The 19,389-nt window shown below is 35.7% G+C and overlaps 2 protein-coding genes across 2 annotated transcripts; one reads left to right on the forward strand and one right to left on the reverse strand.

The window, feature by feature from the left end:
• Positions 1–9,685: 9,685 nt before the first annotated feature.
• Positions 9,686–10,889, forward strand: LOC140812755 (uncharacterized). Its single transcript, XM_073171111.1, has one exon. It carries the CDS (start codon positions 10,004–10,006, stop codon positions 10,820–10,822), a length of 819 nt encoding a protein of 272 aa, XP_073027212.1. The 5' UTR covers positions 9,686–10,003; the 3' UTR covers positions 10,823–10,889.
• A 739-nt stretch (positions 10,890–11,628) lies between these two features.
• Positions 11,629–15,280, reverse strand: LOC140813048 (uncharacterized). Its single transcript, XM_073171461.1, has 9 exons — positions 14,881–15,280; positions 14,579–14,758; positions 14,403–14,498; positions 14,189–14,312; positions 12,876–14,097; positions 12,593–12,758; positions 12,350–12,514; positions 12,094–12,246; positions 11,629–12,006 (listed from the first exon to the last, which is right to left on the reverse strand). Exons 1-9 carry the CDS (start codon positions 14,944–14,946, stop codon positions 11,821–11,823), a joined length of 2,358 nt encoding a protein of 785 aa, XP_073027562.1. The 5' UTR covers positions 14,947–15,280; the 3' UTR covers positions 11,629–11,820.
• Between the last annotated feature and the right edge of the window lie 4,109 nt (positions 15,281–19,389).

Below are 19,389 nucleotides of genomic sequence, written 5' to 3' on the forward strand. Positions count from 1 at the left end.
AATTGTATCAAAACCGAATAACCGACCGAAATAACCGAACCATTTCGGTAAAAAACCGAACCGAACCGAAGATAAATGATTCGGATATCGGATTATATATTTGTAAAACCGAAAACCGAAAAAACCGAAATAAAAAACCGAAAACCGAACCGAACCGACCGATGAACACCCCTACCCCGTTCGTCGATTGGCTCAATTTAGTCCTCCGTTTTTTCGTCGTGTTTCCGAAATAGGTCATTCCATCCAATTCAGTTAAAAATAACGGAGTTTACGCGTTTAGCCCATTGAGTCACTTGGGTTCCTCTAGGTTTACCATTGAGTCATTTTCATCAAGTGCTAACTCCAATTGAGCATTCAGATTTTTCAGGTGTGATACTTGAACTGGAAGTTGAAGTCGAATGATTCTTATCATTGGAAGCCAATTAAGTATTTGCAAACTGTTTCAACCCTTTCTTAAAAAAATGCATCAAAAACTTTAACGGCCGCCTCTGCTCAATATGATTTATGGGAAACACCACTAAATTGGACGAAAGGATCAATTGTGGAAACATGACGAAAAAATAAAGGACCAAATCAGGAACTCACCTAAAAGTATAAACCAAATTGGGAATCACCCCAATATTTAAAATAGCCTATCTAAATATTTTACCAACTCATTTTTAATATAATAAGAGTCCTCAAAAAAAATATGATATATAAATATATATTTATTTTGTAATAATGAAAAAATTTTAAAAATATAAAATTGTATTTGAATTGATGAATTTCAAATGAATTCAATTATATGTTTGTTGTTTTAGAAAAAAACAAAATAATTAACTTTGAAATTCACTTTGCATGTTTATGTAATTTTTATGTTAATTTTTATTATCAAATTCATTCAATAATAGAATCATTTGAAATGTATTCTATTTTTTGTGTAACTAAGTAACAGATGGATTTAAGATTTGATCTATTATTTTATTGCTTACAATAACACGATAATCGAAATCCATGAATTTCAACTTCATCAATACTGTAAGGAAAATTGTTGTAGTGCAGGAAATAAATATAAAAACATTATTATAATGTGTGTATCAGAAGTTAGTGTTGTGTCCGGTGTTGTCAACACTGTACGCAACACGGCAGCGGAAGTTAAGTATTTAACACACAAATATAACTTTAATAAATTAACACCAGATTTAAATTATGCACAAGTACGAATACTTGTGCGATGCCTCATGGCAAAAAATTCACTAGAAAAATTATGTAAATCGTTTACACCAAAACAATACTAGTGAGAAAACAAAACCAAATTCCTTGACACTCCAAGGATTAAAAATGCATCAAAACAAACCACATAAAGACTAGATGCATTAAATAAAAAAAGTATGTTGCTTAAACCAAATGAAACCACTCTTCGATCAACACTCTGCGTCAGTGTTGTTCTTGAGTGTTGGCAACACCAATCGGCAACACTGTATATGCGAATCAATCACACAAAATCTTCAACACGAAAATCTTCAATATCTGAACTCTGTGTGTGTTCAGAAAATGCTCCAGCAGCTTTCTGCGTTGCAAAGTGATCAATCGATCACACGAAAACTTCTCATCAAAAATAGGCTCGGCTTTCGTATATTCTTCTATGTAAGAACTCCTCTGCAGACCTTCCCGAAGACTCCCAAAAACTCCAGCAGCTTCTTTTCACAACAAAGTGATCCACAATCACACAAAACTTCAGCACCTACACAATAAAGTGACAACCCGATCACATAAAAATGTAGAGCAAATATATGTTGGACTTTTGTAATTTCTTCTATGTGAAAGGCTTCCTAGTCCAACTCTCTCCTCTCCAAAAACCCCACTGTACGGCTGCAAGGGTATCCATATTTATATCAATAGTTTGACCTAAAATTTATTCCATAAAAGTGTCCTACAAAATATGGAAACAAGATTTTCATTAGATAAAAAACACTTTCAAATAAAGATAAAATATCTTGGAGATACAAATCATATTAAAAACAAATACTATAATATCTATAGATAAATAAAGCAAGATCTCATAGTCTACAAATAAGTAAACCAAGATATTATCATTTAAATTAAATCAAGCAAGATTTAATAATCTAGAAAGGCAAAATCATAAATTGATAATATCAATTTAGCAAAATAATAAAGGAATAAAATATTCCTTTCAATCTCCCCCTTTTTGCCTTTCTGGACAAAACATCCAAAAATGATAATCTTGGTTAGCATCGCAGTCAGTTAAGCTCCTCCTGCATTGGAGTGTGTCTCCCCCTGAGTCAAAGTTCATCTCCCCCTGAATTAAACATGTTAGAACACTGGTGTTGTTGACAGTGTTGTCAACACCATCATTAGAACACCTGAAAACATAAGAAGTCATACGAATGAGAAATTCATTAATCATGTAAAGCAACCTAAAAAGAGCATTAAAGACAGAGTATAAGTATTCATTCAAGCTCAGCAACTCCAGATACTCAGCATCATTCTTTTGCATTTTTGGTCCTCATACTCCCCTTTTTTGGCCAGAATGTAAGCCAAGTTCCAAAATCAGACTATAACAAAACATATATGCTCTTACTCTAACAAAAACAATACACTGATTCAATCCTTTAGCTCCAAAAAAAAGAAAACCGCATGGTAAATGTAATATTTCCGAAATTTACCCAAAACACTCATAACGATTATATCCCAAAATCAAACAGTAAAATTGATTCAAACTCGTTACGACGATTTCAAAAGAAAATCCAGTAAAACCCACGTCGATTATAACTCACTGACACAAGTATACACATAAATTCAAAATCTAGATAATCAAGGTTTTTATCAACTGTCATAGGTCAACACTGATATGTCACTGCACATGATGAATTCACGAAACAAAAGTCAATATGCATGTCCTAAATATGCCTCCAATATGATGAATTATCAAAATGTCAGGCAATGTATAAACTGTGCTATGACAGAACTTGGTGTTGGCAACACCTTCTGGCAACACCACCGAGTTTTATTCAAACTTCCACAAATTTTTTTCTTTGATTCAGAAATGGTAGCTCCCACACTAGAAGAACGGTCTTCAATGGACTCCCCTAGGTAGCTTTTTCCATTACTATTTTTACTTAGAAGTGGTAGTTCCCACACTAGAAGAACGGTCTTCAATGGACTCCTCTAGGTAGCTTTTTCCATTTTCTTCTAATATTTTTTATTTACCTCTTTTCTGTTTTTCTCCTTTTGCTCACATTTTTCAAGTCATCTTTTCACTTTAGACAAGATCACGATTTTCATGAATGTCCTCAACTACTCAATGCCTTGTATTTGAGCAAAATCTATTTATCAACATACGATTGGAAGTATGAACACTCAGGGTAACTTTCAGAAATTTGCCTTCACTGTTCAGTCATTGCACAAATAAATAGGATGATTATGAATATGCAGTATGCCTAATATCCTAGTAATGGTCATGCACAAACGAATGTTGTCTCTGGTGTTGGCAACACCACGGACAACACTGAACAAATGTTTTTAAAAGTACACACATGCTGAGAGATTTCCGAAGATTGGAAAATCTCTCAAAATTCAAAGGTTTCATGAATATATCAGCCAATTGATTATCAGTCCTAACAAATTCCAGTGAATTATGCCTTTTTTCAACCAAATCTCGAATAAAGTGACGTCTTATGTCTATGTGTTTTGTTCGAGAGTGTTTGAACAGGATTCTTAGAAACGTCTATAACACTTGAGTTGTCACAATATACCATCATGTAATGTTTAACTTTTAAACCAAGAGAAAAATTCAACTCTCCTACCATGCTCATTTCAAAGTGTGAAGACATACACTCAACAAAGTTATCAACAAGTTTTTGTGATGAAGAATCGAAGATACTGTCATCTACATAAACTTGACAAATCAGGATATCATGCTTCAATTTTTGAATAAAGAGAGTTTTATCAACCTCACCTCGTTTAAAGCCCAGATGTATCAGATTGTCAGCTAACCTACCGTGCCATGCCCGTGGAGCCTGGGAAAACGTGGAGCTCATGCAGATTAAACCAATCATTTTGCGGTAGTCCACATTTTCTTTGTTTCTTGTTTGCACACCATCATGTAATTCACCAATGATTTGTGATGATGGATGATTCTTCTGAATCTTGCTGGGAATTTCTCTTTCACAATTAATCACCACATCATCATTATCATTGTTATCATTATCCACAGTTTCTGTTCGGTTCAGAGGCGGTGTTGTGCTTGGTGTTGCCTCACTGGTCTTAACACCAGACTCAACACTGTTTCTGGTCAATGCCTCACTTATATCCAGCCATTCTTCTACATCAGCCTCCGGTGTTTTAACTGTCAGATGCAGATTCTTCAAGGTATTGATACTCACGTGTCCCAGTTTTTGATGCCATACGTCTAATTCACTCACCTTGGCACTTCGGCAACCATCACCTTCTCCCAATTGATAACAATTGTCAGCTGAACGAGTACCTGACATTACACAAACATTGGCATCATTAAAAACTTCACAATTATTTTTATTGAACTTAACATGTAAATCATCATCACAAAGTTGACTTATGCTTATTAAGTTTGAGTTAAGTCCTTCAACATGTAGAACATTGTGAAGTTCAGGAAGCCCATCAACGTTCAAGGTTCCTTTGCCTACAATTCTTCTTTTAGAACCACCACCATAGGTTACACGCCCACTTTTTATTTCAACATAATCCGTGAGGTGTTCTTTAAATCCGGTCATGTGGCGTGAGCACCCACTGTCGAAGTACCATGCACCTGCAATGTTAGTTTTTAAAGAAGTATAAATGATATTGCATCGAATAACAGTTTTAGGTACCCAAACTTTCCTTGTGGAAGATTTCTTGACTGCGGTGTTGCGCTTGGTGTTGGACAACACTGTGGGCAACACCCGATTTGATTTCCAATTCAGGTAGTCGTCTCTTAGTTTGTAGCAGAAGGGTCTGATGTGCCCAGGCTTATAGCAGTAGTGGCAAATAAAATGTCGCTTTCTTTGCTTTGGTTTGGAAGTTGACACTGGTTTCTTGATTTGTGATATCTTCACTGGAGGATCAACTTTCAAAGGAGAGGAAGAAGCTCTATTTTGTTTCGGCCTTTGTTCCGATGCTAGCTTTGAGATTGCCAGATTCTCCATAGGAGGGTTCACCATTAAAGGGACAGAATTGTCTTTAATTCCCTTTACAAACACAGTTGGTTTTGATCCGGAGTTGGAAGATTCACCATGTTCATATGCGCTTTCAACATATCCAAGACCAGTTCTGCCATCCTTTCCCATTGTTAGCATTGAGTCAAGTTTTGACGAACTTGAGTTGAATTTTCCAATAGTCTTTGAGGCCTTCTCAAGCTCATCCTTGACTTTGCACAATTCAAGATCTCTTCTATTCAATAAGACTTCGAGTCGAGACAAATTGCCTTTTAACTCAACATTTTCTTTTGAAAGAATTGAATTTGTCTCGTTTCTTTTAAGCCAATCAACATACAACTCTTCATACATAGCCTGCACACTTTCAAAGGTGAGTTCCTCAGAATCAGTATCCTGTATTTCATGATTACCTGAGTCATTGTGAGATTTAGTATTGAGACACAAGGATTTTGAAGTGGTGTTGCGGCCGGGTGTTGCAACACCAGCGGCAACACCGTGCGGGTTGACTTGCAGCCAGCATTTTTCCTTCAAAACAGCAGTGTTCTTGGATAATATGTCCATCGGGATTCTGTTAAATTTCCTGAAAAAAAAAACAACAATAAACCAGAATCAATCACTTAGTGTATCAAGCGTTGGCTCTGATACCACTTGTAAGGAATTGTTGTAGTGCAGGAAATAAATATAAAAACATTATTATAATGTGTGTATCAGAAGTTAGTGTTGTGTCCGGTGTTGTCAACACTGTACGCAACACGGCAGCGGAAGTTAAGTATTTAACACACAAATATAACTTTAATAAATTAACACCAGATTTAAATTATGCACAAGTACGAATACTTGTGCGATGCCTCATGGCAAAAAATTCACTAGAAAAATTATGTAAATCGTTTACACCAAAACAATACTAGTGAGAAAACAAAACCAAATTCCTTGACACTCCAAGGATTAAAAATGCATCAAAACAAACCACATAAAGACTAGATGCATTAAATAAAAAAAGTATGTTGCTTAAACCAAATGAAACCACTCTTCGATCAACACTCTGCGTCAGTGTTGTTCTTGAGTGTTGGCAACACCAATCGGCAACACTGTATATGCGAATCAATCACACAAAATCTTCAACACGAAAATCTTCAATATCTGAACTCTGTGTGTGTTCAGAAAATGCTCCAGCAGCTTTCTGCGTTGCAAAGTGATCAATCGATCACACGAAAACTTCTCATCAAAAATAGGCTCGGCTTTCGTATATTCTTCTATGTAAGAACTCCTCTGCAGACCTTCCCGAAGACTCCCAAAAACTCCAGCAGCTTCTTTTCACAACAAAGTGATCCACAATCACACAAAACTTCAGCACCTACACAATAAAGTGACAACCCGATCACATAAAAATGTAGAGCAAATATATGTTGGACTTTTGTAATTTCTTCTATGTGAAAGGCTTCCTAGTCCAACTCTCTCCTCTCCAAAAACCCCACTGTACGGCTGCAAGGGTATCCATATTTATATCAATAGTTTGACCTAAAATTTATTCCATAAAAGTGTCCTACAAAATATGGAAACAAGATTTTCATTAGATTAAAAACACTTTCAAATAAAGATAAAATATCTTGGAGATACAAATCATATTAAAAACAAATACTATAATATCTATAGATAAATAAAGCAAGATCTCATAGTCTACAAATAAGTAAACCAAGATATTATCATTTAAATTAAATCAAGCAAGATTTAATAATCTAGAAAGGCAAAATCATAAATTGATAATATCAATTTAACAAAATAATAAAAGAATAAAATATTCCTTTCAAATACATTGAACTACCCTTTCTTTTAGTTCGCAGCTATCGAACTACCATAGTTATTAACCCTAGCTTCCTGAACAAAGAATATGTTTCTGAAACTATAATTTACTAATCAAAATGGTGCACGAACGAAGATGGGCTTAGACGCTCTGAGAAAAATTTTAGACTAGCCCAGCACGATAGTAAAGTCTAGCTTGGAGCTTCGCAATTGGGCTTTTAAAGTAAGAACCAGTTTTTAGCGTAGGTCAAGGGAGAACTTAAAAAGCCCAGTTCTTTTTATTGTTTATAAATAACCAATAACTAATCAAAACTCCTCCTCTGTGTGTACATTCATGTATTCCATTCCGTTCCAATTCACACACACAAGGTTGATATTACATCATCAATTTCTTTTAGACATGCTAGAGGCTAGAGCTGTTGTGCGTTCTTCCAAATAAAATAAGTGAGTTAAGTTGATAATATCAAAATGTGGTCAACTTGCCTCATCCCATCGCATAAAAGCAGGCAAGCTGATTCGTTTCGATGACGCTATATTAACAGCCAATGATAAGTTAATCAGTTGGTCATTAATTAATCCGCTTGATATGATATGTGCATGTATGATGTATTCCAACCTGTAGGGCGGAGATTATGTCAATCCAATTGCCTCAAAAGATTTTGAGCAGTACCGCATCCATGGTTCGTTCGATCTTGGGTGTAGGGGCAGTGCCCACACCTCATATGAATAGTTGGGATTCCATTTCATGGGGAAAAAAATAAAAAATAAAAAATTGGGCCAGAAAAAATTTCAGCTCTTAGATGTACCCCTGCAGGGGTAGGATGGAATAATCCCGCATCCATATTATCTATTAGTTAATTACACATTCTGCACGTTAATCAACGACCCTAATCTTAACGACTACATACGCTGTACATCAACATTATTATAAATCAATTATTAAACATAAAGGGGCGACCAAATTACGAAAGCACGTGGTTCAGTCCAATTAGACTGTTTTAGACTTTTATTTCAATAGTTTAGTAATTTGTTTACCAAAGCACGTTAATTAAAGTGAGATCATATAATGTATATATATGTATCACAAAAAGTAGGGGCATTTGCAAATTTATGATGTTAATTAATTATTAGTTTATCCGACAAATATTCCCTTCGGACAAGCTGTGAGAAAATACAATTGCTAAAGGTGGCTTTACGTACCTAACCGACCGACCGACCGACCGACCGACCTGCATACTTAATTTTTATTAGACAAAAATTTGTGTGAGACGGTCTTACGGGTCATATTTTGTGAGACGGATATCTTATTTGGGTTATTCATGAAAAAAATATTACTTTTTATGGTAAGCGTATTAATTTTTATTGTGAATATCAATATGGTTGACCCGTCTCACAGATAAAAATTCGTGAGACCGTCTCACAAGAGACTTACTCTTTTTAACATCAGTTAGTTCTCATCTCGTGGATCAACGTCGATATGAAATGGAAATATGAAAACTAAATGTCGATCGATATGCAAACTTAATTATATCCTATATAAATAGCCTCTTTCTTTCATAAATTAAAAACAGGTTTTCATACATGCATGTGAAAACATGCACTCCAGCTAGGCACATGAATAATGACCCCAATTGGAATTGTCCTTGGCCACGAGAAACCACAATATGCCAGCTAGATAATTATCTGTTTCTTTTTTCAAAAAAAAAGAAGGATAGGCAAGAGCGACCCAATCGATAATTTTTATATAAAAATTATAACTCTAAATCGGGCATATATATTCCGGACCCAAATTTGACGAATTAAATACGAGCAAAAATTCATGATCCGTCATTGTTAAGCTAGTGTTTGCAACATTTTTTTAAAAAAATTATTCTTTCAGATTGCATGTATAAAATTACACATGAAAGCTAAAAAATCACTTTTTTTATTAGAGGTTGCAAACACTATCTAAATATATAACTGTTATTAGAAAACCCACTTGGTAAATGATAAATCATTTGTATCATAATTATGTCTATTTATATGATATTAAATCATTATCTTTTGATCTTTAATTAAATTGGAAAAGTAGTTGAAACTTTAATTATATAATTTGATTTGTATTCAAGCTTATTGAATTTAAGTTAAACTCGAACATACTCGAACTTTTTTTAGCCGAACTCGGACACAAATTATTTTGTTCGATAGTTTGCGAGCTTTAGTATTTTATTAATATAACAAAAATCTATTAAATAAATAAATTTCGAATCTTTCGAGTACTTATTTTCGAAAAATAATTCAAATCGTTCGCGAAAATGTTTGAATCTTTCAAACAAAACTCGAATTCGAGTTTAATTCAAATCGAATTCAAGCCAAAAGTTTAAAATTTTCGAACTTCGTATCATGCTCGAATTTAAATAGAACTAATTCGAGTCTTCAAATCTTCATCATATTCAACTCGATTCGATTCATTTACATCCCTTATACGATGTCAGCTATAACAGCAGTATGATGTAGAGATGAACGGAATTAATTAGCCAAAGAAGAATGCATGTTTACACACAATTGCCACGAGACTGCACAGTAGACACAGATACCCCACATGTATAAAAAAAATTGTAAGATAACCCTCTGGAGTCTGTACCGTTGAACTTGATTCATATTATCCCTTTTTCTCGTTCATTATTATTAGTTATCATCATATTTTTACAGGTAGATTGACGGATGGTGATATGCGAAAACAGTTAAAAAAAAAAAAAATAGACGATAGAATCTTATACAAGCACGCTTATTTCTCACCACATTCCTCTTAATTCCCATTCATACCAATCTCTGATTATATTATCTATTCATAGCACTTGAGATTTCAAGAATTTATTACTCCTCGTACTATTGATCTGGTTCATTTCATCTGTTGCACACGAAACCCTTCAACTAGTTTTCATTCTCTTTTCCTAAAAGGGATACTAATCGAGAGTTTATTTATTTTTAATTATTATCTAGCTTTGAACTTGCATTTGCTGTTTGGGTTTCTTGGATTTGGATTTTTAGGCATGGGTTTGAGTACCAAGCAGGTCTATGGTGATGATCATGGGCGTGAACTGGATCAAACTTTGGTTCAGGCAGGGTCGCCGGAGCTGTCGAAATCTGCACACCCTTTGAAGTGCCCAAGGTGTGGTTCAACAAATACCAAGTTCTGTTATTTCAACAATTATAACAAATCTCAGCCTCGCCATTTCTGCAAATCTTGCAAAAGGCACTGGACAAAAGGTGGCACTCTTCGTAATGTTCCCGCTGGTGGTGGCCGCAAAAACAAGCGGCCCAAGATTATAAATTCCGCCGCCGCCGCCGCCTCCTCCTCCTCCCTGGGGCCACAAAATTGCAAAATTCTTCCGTTGAGTAACAATAATGGTGATCAGAAAACTATGTCTAATATTCTCAGCCATGCCTTAATCCGCTCCCCGTCTTCCTTGTCGCAAAGCACTCACACAACAAACGGCATCAACAAAGCAGGTTTGAATAATGTCTCAGTGCCGAGTTATATCAATTCCAACAAAGAATGTTCATTTTCATTTCTAAACACAAAATTTGACATAAAGATTACTTCTTTGGATAGTAATCCCACCACTTATCAATCTTTAAAAGCATATGATCACCATTCAAACAATCGCGACTCCATAGAAGAATCGACCATTACGACAGTAAACACTACTTCATCCACCAGAAACATACCGTTGCCCAACTCGGCTAACAGCGGTTCCACCGACTTGCCAAGCTATTGGGATTGGAATGATATTGATTATCTGTTAACTTCTTCTGATCATCTCAATATATCATGGGATGATATCCATGATTTAGAGATCAAACCCTAAAGTTTTAAAGAATCTTGAGTTGAACAGTTATCCGTACTCTGGATTGTCAATCTTTGAATGAATATTGAGACTCGACTTTGAAAATTCTTTGCGTATTTATTTAATGTTTAATTTAGCAAAGAGAGAACAAAATCAAGCCAACTTGTGTAATTATAAAGGAGAGAGATTTCTCTTTGACCACATTGAAGCCAGATTAATTTTACATAAATACAATAAAACTAACCCATAATACTAACGAGAGTGAGTCTCATGTGAGACCGTCTCACAGATCCGTCTCACGGATCATAATCTGTGAGACGAGTCAACCCTACTTATATTCACAATAAAAAATAATACTCTTAGCATAAAAAGTAATACTTTTTCATGGGTGACACAAATAAGAGATCTGTCACACAAAATCCAACTCGTAAGACTGTCTCACACAAGTTTTTGCCTACTAACGAACATGAAGAACAACTCCAATTGCATCAACCAACATCCACATATTTTCGGAATTCATAAATATCGTTCATGTAACAACTCCAATTACATTACTATTTTGTAAAATGTCATAAAATTGAAACAATTACATATATTTTTTATTTGAATATTTAAACGACTTGTTGTAGGCAAAAATTCAAATAAAATACGACAATTACATGCACATATAGTGTGTATGAAATATCAACACGAAAATGTCCGTTTAAAATGCTTTATAATAAATACCAAACAATCAAATAAATAAATAAGCATGTTCAATCATTACACGCGTATGAATGATAAAGAGTATATAGAATATACATATACCAAAGTAGTGAAGGAAGCTAGAATTTTAGCTTATGCGTCTTCCTCACACAGTCTCTTTAATTCTCTCTATATATCAGTATCACCAAACAATTTACTTAGCCATAGACAAGAAATGCCGCAGTCTACTGATAAATCGATAAATCATATGCATAAATGCCTCAACTCTCTAAAACTGTCAGCCGAATAGTGTTCATTGAATGTATAGTGGGTAATCAGTGATGAGGATCAGTTTCGATTTCTTGAGCCAATTCTCTTGTGAGCTTATCAGCACGGTCATCATGGCCGCCAGCAAACGAATAAACTCTGAAAGCGAATTGGAATGCTCTCCAAAGCATTTTCACGGATCCTTTCCTTTTCGCTTCCTTTTCATTTTCTTTATCCTTGACATTTCTCTTCTCCTGCATTTAAATCCAATATAAATTTAATCCTTGTTTTAGGATAAAAAAAACACGAGGAGCGATCTGAATAATTAAATGATAAGATACCTTAAGAGCCAGTTCCATGCAGCTTGAAGATATATCGACCATTAGTTCTTTGATATGTACAAGGATGTTGAAATCAAAGTTGATCTTGTGAGCCTGGAATTTCTTGGATTCTTCATCTTTAGTACGTTCCAGGGTATCCATTTCACCCTTCATCTGGATGCCATTGAGATATGAATTCAACAAGCGAAAAGAACAGGGATTTTTGTAAATATAGTAAGAAGATCGATTCATTCGGTTAACATATGATAAGGCTCACCTTGTTGAAGTAACTCTCAGCCTTGTCCAGGTGTTGGGCAACAGGTGACACTATTGGCCAGTTTTTTAAAGTACTGGCAACAGAATCTAACTTTGAGTAGAGAGCGGCTGCAATTCTCAAAGCTTCCAATTTCTTTGAAGGGAAATCTTCAAATCTTGCTAGAACCTACAAGATTTTGGAACTTTAGGGGATGATTGTCGAACAATGATCATGTTATTGTGACAATAAGGAGTATGTGTAAACCTGAGTTTCATCAGTGAGTTTCTCAAGATGAGATTCCACATGTTTGTGGAATTTCAGGAGCTCGGTCATGTCTGATGTTTGGAAAGAATTGATTGCTGATTTCACCTCCTGAATTGTTTTTTCGTAGTTCTTGACGTCTTCTTCAATTTGTTGGAAGTATGCTGACCTGATTATACATTCACACAAGAGTTGGGAAAAAAATTCACATCTTTGAACCACAAAAGGCATGTCATGTATTCCAAAAAAAAATGTGTCGTAATTGGATGAGAAGAGAAGATTGTACCTCTTTGTCATTTCTGCCAAAGCATCAGCCATTCCTTTCTTTTCTCCAGAGGCTGCTCCAACTTTACCCTTTCTTCCTGATGATTTACCATCTAAACTTGATCCTTCTACTTTTCCCTTGAGAAGCCGATAAAGATTGCCCATCTGGGAGGATCTCTTCAGTTTTGTCATAGCTTTCTTGGGACGGAGGTTTTTTGCGCCAGAAGGCCCTGGAGGGGGCGGGGGAGCAGCCACATTTGCCATGCTCATTGCAGGTGGTGGGGGTGGAACAGGCCCCTTTGATCCACCCATAGGTGAGGGAGGGGGCGGTGTTGCTCCATGCCTCACTACCATTGGTGGAGGAGGGGGCAGTGGTGGACCATTCCTTAATGACGAGGGTGGAGGAGGTGGTGGTGGTGGTAGTAGCTGTTGTGATGTTGTAGTGGAAAGCAATGGAGGTGGAGGAGGCGGAATTGGTGCAGGCACAAAGTGTGTTGACAACAGAGGTGATGGTACTGGTGGCGGTGGCGGTGGTGGTGGTGCAGGCACAAAGTGTGTTGACAACAGATGTGATGGTACTGGTGGCGGTGGTGGTGGTGCAGGCACAGATAATGCTTGTGGGCACAGTGTCACTGGTATTGTATCATTTTGAGCCTGTGGCATTGGTATTTGAAATTTTACCTCGTCATTCGGCAATGATGTAGGTGGAATGAATACTACAGGCGTAATGAATTCTGTTACATTTGATCGTAACTTCGGAATGTCCATAACGTCTATCATCTCATAATCTTGGTCAGCCTCATTGATACTACTTGTTTCCTTCACTTCAGAACACTTCTTTTCTTCAAACTCAAGATTGTATTCTCTCTCCGCCTTACGGGTTTGGATATTGTCGCTAGAATCTTGTACGACAGCATGAGGGAACATGTGAAACGAAAGGCGTTTTATATCAATGGGGTTCAGTTTTTCAATTGCTTGAACCCTGAGTGGCAAGAGTAGAGGCGGAGAATAAGGCCCTGTTTTCCCTCCTTTCGTCGAGGATCTCCATGCTTCGGGAAGGACTGAAGTTGGGGTTGCTGGAGAACCAGAAAGAGTATTATTGCTATCTGAATATGATCCAAACGGAGACTTTCCAAAGGCTTGACTTGCTGGAGGACTAGATTCCTTCATCTCTTCGTCTTCATCACTTTCATCAAACAATCTTTCTCTTGCTAGCTTTATTATGTCCTCAAGCATCATCAGAGCTGATTTAAAAGCACAACATTTCAAAAACCTTGGATGAAGAAAAACTACTTTTAATATCTGAACTTGATTAAGACAGCATAAACAACATACCGATTTGCTCCAATTCACAGTGCTCCAGTTTCATTTTCGAGTCATACTTACATTTGGCCATCCACTCCTCTGTCGTCCACAGGTCTCCCAGTGATTTCATAGCATCACAGAAGAATTTAAGAGCCTGTTTTGGTGGCATGAAAGATATATTACCCCATATAAAAATTAATCCCTTCAGTGTCAAATATTTTCCAAAGTATTGACAACATCTAACCTTGTGCATTGATGCACCTTCGATTTTTGAAACTAATATGTCAGGTTTGATTACAGGATGCAGTTTAAAGATATCGTTCAGGGTCAATATCAGCAGCTGTTGAAACGATGAAACACCGATACAATTAAGTAACACGAAAGAAAATTAAAACTCTAAAAATTTAGAATTTGAGCCACCTCCGTCACGGTAGCGGAACCGCTGCAAGGAGCGAAATCCAGCAAGTCTCTAAAGATGGAAATCTTGTTCTTGAGATCCGTCATCATCACAAAGTTACCTGCCACCCCGCAAGAATTGCTGATTTTTGAACCTTTTTGGCCTTTCAAAAAGATTTTATTGTGCTCCGGTTGTGATTTCCCCTGCCCCATGTCAAACCAATGTCAATATATTTTTCGCCTTTCTCCTATCTTTCTGTCACATTTTATCATCAAGAAGATGTTCAAATTGATTAAAAATGAAATGGTGCAAGAAGCATGCATACCTCAAATCCAGAAGCCTTCTTACGTAAAAAGAAAGGTGCCACCCCACAAAATGCCCTCGTCGCCATGGCCAACTGTACAAAACTTTTACAAAACAATATTCCTGGTATATTAATTTATTAATTATTAAACCACTTAAATCAACATAATCTGTCCATTTCCGAGCACATAAACAAAATAAAAACAAGAAATAACAAAGAGTTGATATTTTGTTGAAGACCATTCAAATTCAATTTAAAATATTGCATTCAGAATTGGATAACGTGCATCCCAAATCTTGATTTTGTCTGTCAAATTTTTCTCAAGGACAACTTCTTCTTCTCCCCTTGTTTCCAAAAGAGGGAGAGAGAGAGAGTCGAAATGGCGAAAAGGGATTCTCGATTATTTTAGGACAAAACCGCGTGTTGCCGTATTTTGCGGGGATTCATCTCTCTTAATCAGTCATTAATTACGAGATAGGTTGAGGTGACAAGCAAACTGATAAATCCCATTAAAAAAGGGAGCATTAGTGACTGTAATTCATTCTCAAATCAAATTCATAGATTAATTTAACAAAAATCATGTTCACTAAATTGAGATAAATTTATGTTGACTTTCGTAATCCATCGTGCTATTTTTACTAGAAATGCTTAGTGATTTAGCCATTGCATTACAAATACAATTGTGCTCATAATAATGGATCAAGTTAATTTCTAAAAATTTGCAACACATAAATATAAATGGTAGTCGTAAATACTAAAAAAATAGACACGGCTCTTGATATTCCCAGGCGGCGAATGAAGCTAGACTAGATCTGAAAGTGTCAATTTCCTTACTCTTTCAAGCCAATTTCTAGTGGCTTTACTTGTTTCCCCAGACACATATTTTTTTTTTTTGGAATATTCAACCTTACATATCTTTTTATAAAAAAACGATAATAATGTCAATGCATTAATTGACAAAGTTGTAGATTTTAATATCTAACTTATATAAACTTTAGGTTGTTGCCCTGAAAATATGTGGTGATGCAAGGACCATATCACTACCCAGAGAGAAATCAACCGGCCACGTTGTACGTTAGTACTTGTTGAATCGGTCAGGATTTCATACTCGCTGAATCCCGTCCTGCTGTTTTTTCCAAATAAGATTGGAATGAATAATATTAATATTAATATTAATTAAATAAACTGTTGGACTATTTCTACTTTGAAGGAAATCTGTTTCATCACAAATTTCAATGAAAAAACATTAGTAGAAAATTAATTCAGAATGTTCTCATGGTCATGTATTTTCTCTTTTACCGTGAAACTTCGTTAAATTAGTAAACTCGATCATGAAATAAATAATTCGCACATAAACTCGTACATATGAATTACATACTATATTTTTCTGGGAAAATAATTTTTCTGGTTCGCTTTGTCCAATTTTGAGTTATGGTTCATTAGGTGTTCAAAGTTTGTCACTAACTTTTAATTTTCGACTATTTGGTCAAGTTGCTGACATGATATCAGACATATCAATAATTTCTATGTCACGTCTGCATTTTTTAATTCCGTGTCAACGTTTTCTGGTGTCTCATCTCAGTGTTGCTTCAAAACTCTGACAAAGTAGGACTGAAAGCAGCAAAAACAATCAAAATATTACTTTTTATGTCAAACATATTACTTTTTATTGTAAATATGGACATGATTGCTCCGTCTCACAACTGAATTAAGATCCTTGAGACCATCTTATGAAAGACCTGCTTATCGAATGAATGCCACAAATCAAGAAAAGGCGCTCTAAAAAGTAAACACATAATATATACCATTTGTTTTAAAAATAATTACGTGACCAAGAAAGTGGTGCATGTGTGGAGTCTCGTGCGATATAGGGTCCTATTTCCCCATTCGGGGAGCACATTAATTGATCAAAAAATGCGTACATACTTTACATAACGATAGTATATAATTATAATGTATATATTTTGTAAACCCCGCGATTTTAATTAACTAGTAGCACCGCGTAAAATGTGTTTAAAATCATATTAAGATATTTACGTCGACGCTACATTTAAATTCCAATACCATATACGGCTATTGAAGAGATGCATGGGTACCATCAAAACATACACCCAGAAATGCAAAACATAATCATTACTTTAAATTTTGCATCTTTGTTGTTTTATAGCAAAAAGAGTATAAAAGTTTATGGTTGAAAGCAACAAAAGGATGTATCTGGAATGCATACTTTATTATTCATTGCAATACTCTTTATATAGAGTTAAAAAAACAAAACAGAAACCAAAATATCCTCCTAATATCAATTCAAAATAATTCAAAAATTAGTTCCTAAAGACTTGGTCAATTGACCAATTATTCAGCAAATCTTTAACCAAACGTAACTAAGGCACATTTCCAACACTTCTCCTTGCCTTAGTAGCTGCATAGACCTAATTTGTTTCTCAACATTTCAAATCTAGCTTTTGGTAGAGCTTTGGTTAATATATCTGCAACTTGATCTTCATTCTTGCAATAACACAATGTAATTTCACCATTCTTTTGTACTTCTCTTAAATGAAACAACTTGATCTTGAAGTGCTTGGTTTTGCCATGAAAAACAGGATCTTTTGAAATTGCAATTGCAGCTTGGTTATCTACATGAATCTGTGTTGCTTCATTTTGTTCCATGTGTAAGTCTGCAAGTATTTTTCTTATCCAAATTCCTTGATTTACCGTAGCATTGGCTGCTACATATTCGGCCTCTGCTGTACTTTGAGCTATCACATCTTGTTTCCTTGAACACCACGAAAAAAAAACCTGATCCAAAGCTGAAACAAAAGCCTGTTGTACTTCGCATATCATCAAGAGAACCTGCCCAATCACTATCAGAAAAACCATGAAGCTTAAAAAACTGACAGTAAGAATATTTGATGCCACAATTTGTTGTGCCTTTGATATATCTTACAATCCTTTTGGCAGCTTGAAAATGCACTTCACTAGCACAATTCATGAACCTCGAAAGTAAGCTTACAGCAAACATTATTTCTGACCTAGTGGCTGTAAGATACATCAAGCAACCAATTAAGCTTCTATATTTGCTTTCATCAACTTTTTCTGCTCCATCATCTTTGCTAAATTTTTCCTTCTCATTCATTGGTGTGCTGGTGCTTTTGCAATCTTCCATGTGAAATTTTTTGAGTATTTCCCTTGCATACTTCTTTTGATTTATGAAGACTCCATCATGATCTTGCTTCACCTCCATACCCAAAAAATAGGACATTAGACCAAGATCTGTCATCTCGAATACTTTGAGCATTTCAACTTTAAATTCTTTTATTACTTCCTCGTTGTTTCCTGTAACAAGAAGATCATCAACATAAACAGAAACTATGATTAAGTCAGCATTTGTCCCTTTTACATATAATGTAGCTTCACTTGGACTTTTAACAAATCCAAGACTTTGAAGATGTTCATCAATCCTGCTGTACCAGGCCCTGGGGGCCTGCTTAAGACCATATAAGGCCTTTTTTAACAAGTAGACCTTCTCCTCCTGTCCCTTGACTTGGAATCCTTCAGGTTGCTCTACGTAAATCTCCTCTTGAAGATAACCATTTAAGAATGCAGATTTTACATCCAACTGATAAATCTTCCATCTTTTTTGTGCAGCCAAAGCAAGCAACATTCTAATTGTATCTAAGCGTGCCACTGGTGCAAAAGTTTCTGAAAAATCTACTCCAAACACTTGACTATACCCCTTGACCACAAGTCTGGCTTTGTATTTATTCACAGAACCATCTGGATTAAGTTTGGTCCTGTAGACCCATTTGACTCCAATGATCTTTCTGTGTTGAGGCTTATCCACCAACTCCCACGTGTCATTTTTTTCACTCATTTTGAGCTCCTCTTTCATTGCTTCAATCCACTTGTCATCCTTCTTTGCTTCTTTATATTCTGCAGGCTCAAAAATAGCAACATTACTTCGTTCATAAATATCAGATAAGGATCTTGTACCTCGAACTGGAACATCATCTATGTCATCATCAAAATACTGTGATGGTTCTTCCAATGGCTTCTTCACAGACTCCTCCCAGTTCCATTGTTTATCCTCCATAAATTTGACATCTCTGTTCACGAGAATTTTTCCATTTTGTGGCTGGAAAATTTTATAAGCCTTTGAAGAATCACTGTATCCAATAAAAACTCCAGGTTCAGCCTTTTTATCAAGTTTGTCTCTTTTTACCTGTGGCACATAAGAAAAACAGAGACTACCAAAAATCTTTAGATTCTGTAACTTTGGCTTATAACCAAACCAAGCTTCAAATGGAGTTTTTTCTTACAAAACTCTTGTAGACAGCCTATTCAGCAAAAAAACAGCAGTGTTTGCAGCTTCTGCCCACAACTTTTTTGGCAATTCTTTCTCATGCAACAAGCACCTTGTCATTTCCATTATACTTCGATTTTTTCTCTCGCTTACACCATTCTGTTGTGGGGTGTAAGGAGTTGTGAGTTGGTGTTCAATGCCATCTTCCTCGCAGAACTTTTCAAATATGT

Source organism: Primulina eburnea, chromosome 14 (assembly GCF_022965805.1).
Source record: "Primulina eburnea isolate SZY01 chromosome 14, ASM2296580v1, whole genome shotgun sequence".
Taxonomy (NCBI): Eukaryota; Viridiplantae; Streptophyta; class Magnoliopsida; order Lamiales; family Gesneriaceae; genus Primulina; species Primulina eburnea.

Bases quoted from the DNA above. Each gene is read 5' to 3' on its own strand.
- LOC140812755 (XM_073171111.1), top strand. From the start codon at position 10,004: ATGGGTTTGAGTACCAAGCAGGTCTATGGTGATGATCATGGGCGTGAA.
- LOC140813048 (XM_073171461.1), bottom strand. From the start codon at position 14,946: ATGGCGACGAGGGCATTTTGTGGGGTGGCACCTTTCTTTTTACGTAAG. The intron at 14,313-14,402 runs GTTAGATGTTGT...CCACCAAAACAG, and splicing joins AAGGTGCATCAATGCACAAG to GCTCTTAAATTCTTCTGTGA. The intron at 14,098-14,188 runs GTATGTTGTTTA...CTTTTAAATCAG, and splicing joins CTGTGAATTGGAGCAAATCG to CTCTGATGATGCTTGAGGAC.